Here is a 4,648-nt window from a genome sequence, read left to right as displayed (position 1 = left end):
TCCCTGCATTACTGGGGAAACCAGGTCGTTGGTTTTGTAGGAGGGAGGGGAAGAAGGAGGTGGCAAGGCAGGCTGGTGCTAAACAGATGAGAGGGCAGGAGCTGGGCAGGAAAGGGTTAGGCCCTTCTGTCTAGCAGTGACTTTCCTACTCTTTTTTCTGATCCCCCTCAAATATAACCTTTAAGAAAGGTTAATACTGAATTACACAATAAATGTAAGAATCCAACATCCTTGTAAAAATGGAAATATGAGAGTTATGATCTTATTCTCCTTTGATTTTCCTCCCCTCCTTCAATTTTACTTACCTCTCTGCAGGTAATCACTGATATCCTTTTGGTCACACTGTCCCTTTGTGACATCTCCTCCTCTTCAGGGCTATCTAGACTGTATCAGGCTGCAATTGCTGGGGAGATGCCACTCAGTCCTGTCCCTCTCCCAATCAATCCTATACAGGACTCATTAACTTATAGAAACTTTTCCAGAACCTTCCAGTTCACACTCTTTTCCCCTCTTCTGAAGACCTACAAGGACTTATCTCAGATTTACAAAGGCCTGGTGTTCCCTGTTAGTGATCAGTCTTGTTTTTTCCTTTTCTAAGATTTTATGTATTCACTTGAGACAAAGGGATATGGAGGGGGAGAGAGAGAGAGAGTGAGTGAATGAATGAGCATGGAGAGATGAAGAGGGAGGAGAAGCAGACTCTCCACTGAGCTACGAATCTGATGTGGGGTTCAATCCCAGGACTCTGAGATCATGACCTCAGCTGAAGGCAGATGTTTAACCATCTGAGCCACACTGGCAACCCAGTCTTGTTTTTTTTTTTTTTTTTTTCACTAGAGTTTAAGCATTCTGAGGCCAGGCCCTGTGGCCTACACATTTTCTATATCCCCAGAGTCTCTCTGGCAGAGCACACAGTATGAATGAGGACAAAGTCCTGTGGAGTGAACAACTATCTTTTTATCTATCTGAACAAGGGAGGCCCTTGGGGTGTCTGCTTCTGGCCAGCCCTCTAACCGGCCATTGAGGGATTTCTTTTTCTTTTTTTTTTTTTTTTCATTGTGGGATTTCTGCTGAGAACGCCTAGCCCTGTGGCCCCTGGCCCCGTACCTAGCAACCACCCCCGCCCCCCGCCCATGAGAGAGGACAGACACCAGATTCAGACAGATCCTTGCTTTGCTCACCCACTTTCTGGCTAGGTGACCTTAGGCAAGTAATTTGAACCCTTCAGAGCTCTCCTTCCCTGTAGAATACAGACAGCACCAGTCCCTAGCTCAGGCTGCTGTGAGGAGCAATGGGCTCAGGCTTAGGCTGTTTCATGAGGTTCCAGGTTTTACACAGGTTTGAACACTGACTCAGGAAAGATAAAGGAGTAAGATTTGTCAGCATCTGTCCAGTAGACCCTGGCGGAGGCGGTGTCGGTGCGAGGGGGCGGGGGAGGGGCTATCTCTGGCGGGGAGGGAGGAGGATGCCGCGGTGTAGAGTATGAAGCTCTTCACCTCTCCTTCCAAGGAAAACGCTGCCACGTCTGTCCCTCCCACTTTCCATCCCGAGTTTACCTCCAAATGTGGTAGAAAAGGTCAAATAAAACGGTCACCAATTGAGCAGAGGTCCATCCATGGGGTTGTCCGGGTGTCGGGGCACGTATCTCCAGGCCCCGCCCCTCCCCGCCCCTCCTCGCCGCCGCGGGACTCTGATTGGCTCGCGTTGCGTGACGTCACGCACGGCTTTTTAAAGCCGAGTCCCCGGGACCACTCCGCAGAGGCAGCAGTGGCGGCGGCGGGGACGCGCCGGCGGCGGGCGTGGAGTTTCAAGTGGAGGCTCGAGTGGCTGGCTCGGGGGGACGCGGGGAGAGTGCGGCTGCCGGAAGGTAAAGGGGCTGTACAGGCGGTGCTGAGGTGGCCCCGTGCGGGACCCGGGGAGCTGGCGTCCGCGATCCCGGTAGGGCGAAGTGTCACGGGATGGTGGAAGGGGGGACGGTGGAAGGGGGTCGCGGTGTTAAGGAGGGGCGTGCCAGTCGCCTGGGGATGCGGAGCGTGGGAGGGAGCGGGCCTTACGCTCTCTTAGGTCTCAGCGCCCATACCCTATCTCTAATTTGGGGGCACTGCCCAGTCTGCCCCCGCCACGGATTCTTGCGTGGGGCATAAGTGTCTCTGCATCTGCTACCACGCCACGAGCTCGGAGAAGAGGCGCGGGAAGCCGACCATCTGCAGATAGAGGCCTCACCTCCCAACCTGTGTCCGGGACCCGGGGGTCTCTCTCTAGGTCTTGTCCCTCCTGGAAACTGTTGGAGTGGTTTAAAAAACACTTGGAGCTGTTTAAAACAAAACAAAACAAAACCCAGAATTCTGGTTTGGAAGGATGGACGACTGATTTAGGAAAGGATCTAGAAGTTGCACATTTCATGTTTATTAAACGTCTCCTTTTTTTCTCCCATGACCTTTCCCTGTTCAGATCACCCAGCTGTGGTCCCCAGAGCCTGCAGTTCAAGGCTACCTCCCTGCCTCTACTGAGTGCCCCAAGACCTGCACCTTAGCTGGAGCTCATCATGGGGAACCACTTGACTGAGATGGCGCCCACTGCCTCCTCTTTCTTGCCCCACTTCCAGGCCCTGCATGTTGTGGTCATTGGGCTGGACTCTGCGGGAAAGACCTCGCTCCTTTACCGCCTCAAGTTCAAGGAGTTTGTCCAGAGCGTCCCCACCAAAGGCTTCAACACAGAGAAGATCCGGGTGCCCCTGGGAGGGTCCCGTGGCATCACCTTCCAAGTGTGGGATGTCGGGGGGCAAGAGAAGCTGCGACCACTGTGGCGCTCCTACACACGGCGGACAGACGGGCTGGTGTTTGTGGTGGATGCTGCCGAGGCTGAGCGCCTGGAGGAGGCCAAAGTGGAGCTACACCGAATCAGTCGGGCTTCGGACAACCAGGGTGTGCCTGTGCTGGTGCTGGCCAACAAGCAGGATCAGCCTGGGGCACTGAGCGCAGCAGAGGTTGAGAAGAGGCTTGCAGTCCGGGAGCTTGCAGCAGCCACCCTCACCCACGTGCAGGGCTGCAGTGCTGTGGATGGGCTGGGCTTGCAGCCGGGCCTGGAGCGCCTGTATGAGATGATCCTCAAGAGGAAGAAGGCAGCCCGGGTGGGCAAGAAGAGACGGTGACCCGAGGCTGTCCCCTCCTCACCAGTAGGGGTCTGCACACTTGGACAGCCAGGCGGAGCCTGTGGCCCCTCATTCAGCTCTGGGGTGCAGGACCTTCCCACCTCAATGAAGGACCAAGGAGCACTCTGGGAGTCCTGTTCTGGTGCAGCATTGGGGAGGGGTGGGGGAGATGGGGTGTCTTCTCTCTCTCTCATCCTCACCTCTGGAGAAATGGGGGCTGCAGGACTGGGGAGGCTTAAATGTAAGCTGTGACTCTACCTCGACCCTGTTTCTTCTTTTTCTTCTCTGGTTTATTGATTAAATGTGTTTGGGGGCAAAAGAAGGTTGTTTGGAGAATGCATTTGGGATGAATGAGGATTATCCCCCACCCTGTGTCCACTCCCCCAACTGGGGTGTCTCCCCAGGCTGCTTTTCTAGGGATGCTAGTCACAATAGTCTTTATTTTTGTGTCTCTGTGAAAGTGCCAAGAACCCCTCCCCACGTTTGTAGATCCACAACCGTTTTTATAAACCGTGTGTGTCCTCTGTACTCTTAACTATTTTTTAGCATTTGCCTATAAGTTATTAAAGACTGATGATGTAGCTCTGACCTTGGTCTGGCATCTTCTTACCTAACCACAGGAGTAGTCCCAGATTTCTATATAGGTGGCAGGAATGGGGAGGGGGGTGCTTATCTTGAAGCCAAGTTTGCAAAGGAAACATTCTTTATGGGATGACTGGTGGAGATTATAGATGGTGTTGAAACTGCCCCCCTCCCCTGCTGTTACCTGATTTCTGCAGGGGTTTTGTGTGTGTGTGTGTGTGTGTGTGTGTGTGTGTCACTCATTTCTCCTGCTTTCCTCCCTTCCTCTCATCTCCTAGCTCTTGCTTGCCCCTCATACCAGCTGGTCCTTGGGGACACTTCCTAGGTTTGTAGAGGTAAGTCCTCAAGGAGCCATTCTGTTCTCATCGTCCCCCACTTCTCAGCACTCGGGCTGATCTGTTTTTTTTTTTTTCCACCTTGGGGGATCCTGTGAGAATGGAAAGTAATTTCTTCCTGGCTTTCAGCCATCTCTGTGTGCTCAATCCTGCTGACTGTACCTCAGTGGCTGCAGCCGCTGGTGCTAGGGAGGCCTGGCTGGATTGAGCCAGCCCGGCCCTGTGACTAAGCTGTGAGTTGCCCAGCTCTGGGAATGGTGGCTGTTCCCATGAGAGAGGCTGTAGTAGAAGTTGAGGTTTGTGCCTGGTGGGAGCATATCCAGGGGAACAGGGGGAAGGTGTAGACCACCAATAACGGTGAAAAGAATCAAATGCTAGCGGTGGCTGGGTGGCTCAGTCAGTTAAGTGGGTTAAGTGTTTGCCTTTGGCTCAGGTCATGACCTCAGGTCCTGGGATGGAGCCCCACAATGCCCCACAACGACCCCCTTCCACCATCCCGTGACACTTCGAATCAGGCTCCCTGCTCATCAGGGAGTCAGCTTCTCCTTCTCCATTTGCCCCTTGGCCTGTTCATGCTCCT

General features: G+C 53.6%; 1 protein-coding gene across 1 annotated transcript; it reads left to right on the top strand.

Moving 5' to 3' along the window:
• The first annotated feature begins 1,773 nt into the window (after nt 1–1,773).
• ARL4D (ADP ribosylation factor like GTPase 4D) lies at nt 1,774–3,739 on the top strand. The gene is made up of 2 exons (XM_055325681.1): nt 1,774–1,867; nt 2,452–3,739. The coding sequence occupies exon 2, from the start codon at nt 2,546–2,548 to the stop codon at nt 3,149–3,151; it is 606 nt and encodes a 201-aa protein (XP_055181656.1). The 5' UTR covers nt 1,774–1,867; nt 2,452–2,545; the 3' UTR covers nt 3,152–3,739.
• The last annotated feature ends 909 nt before the right edge of the window (nt 3,740–4,648 follow it).

Source organism: Nyctereutes procyonoides, unplaced genomic scaffold, assembly GCF_905146905.1.
Source record: "Nyctereutes procyonoides isolate TBG_1078 unplaced genomic scaffold, NYPRO_anot_genome, whole genome shotgun sequence".
NCBI classification, from domain to species: domain Eukaryota; kingdom Metazoa; phylum Chordata; class Mammalia; order Carnivora; family Canidae; genus Nyctereutes; species Nyctereutes procyonoides.
The sequence above is the reverse complement of the archived record's forward strand: the minus strand, read 5'-3'. Positions and strand labels throughout refer to the sequence as shown.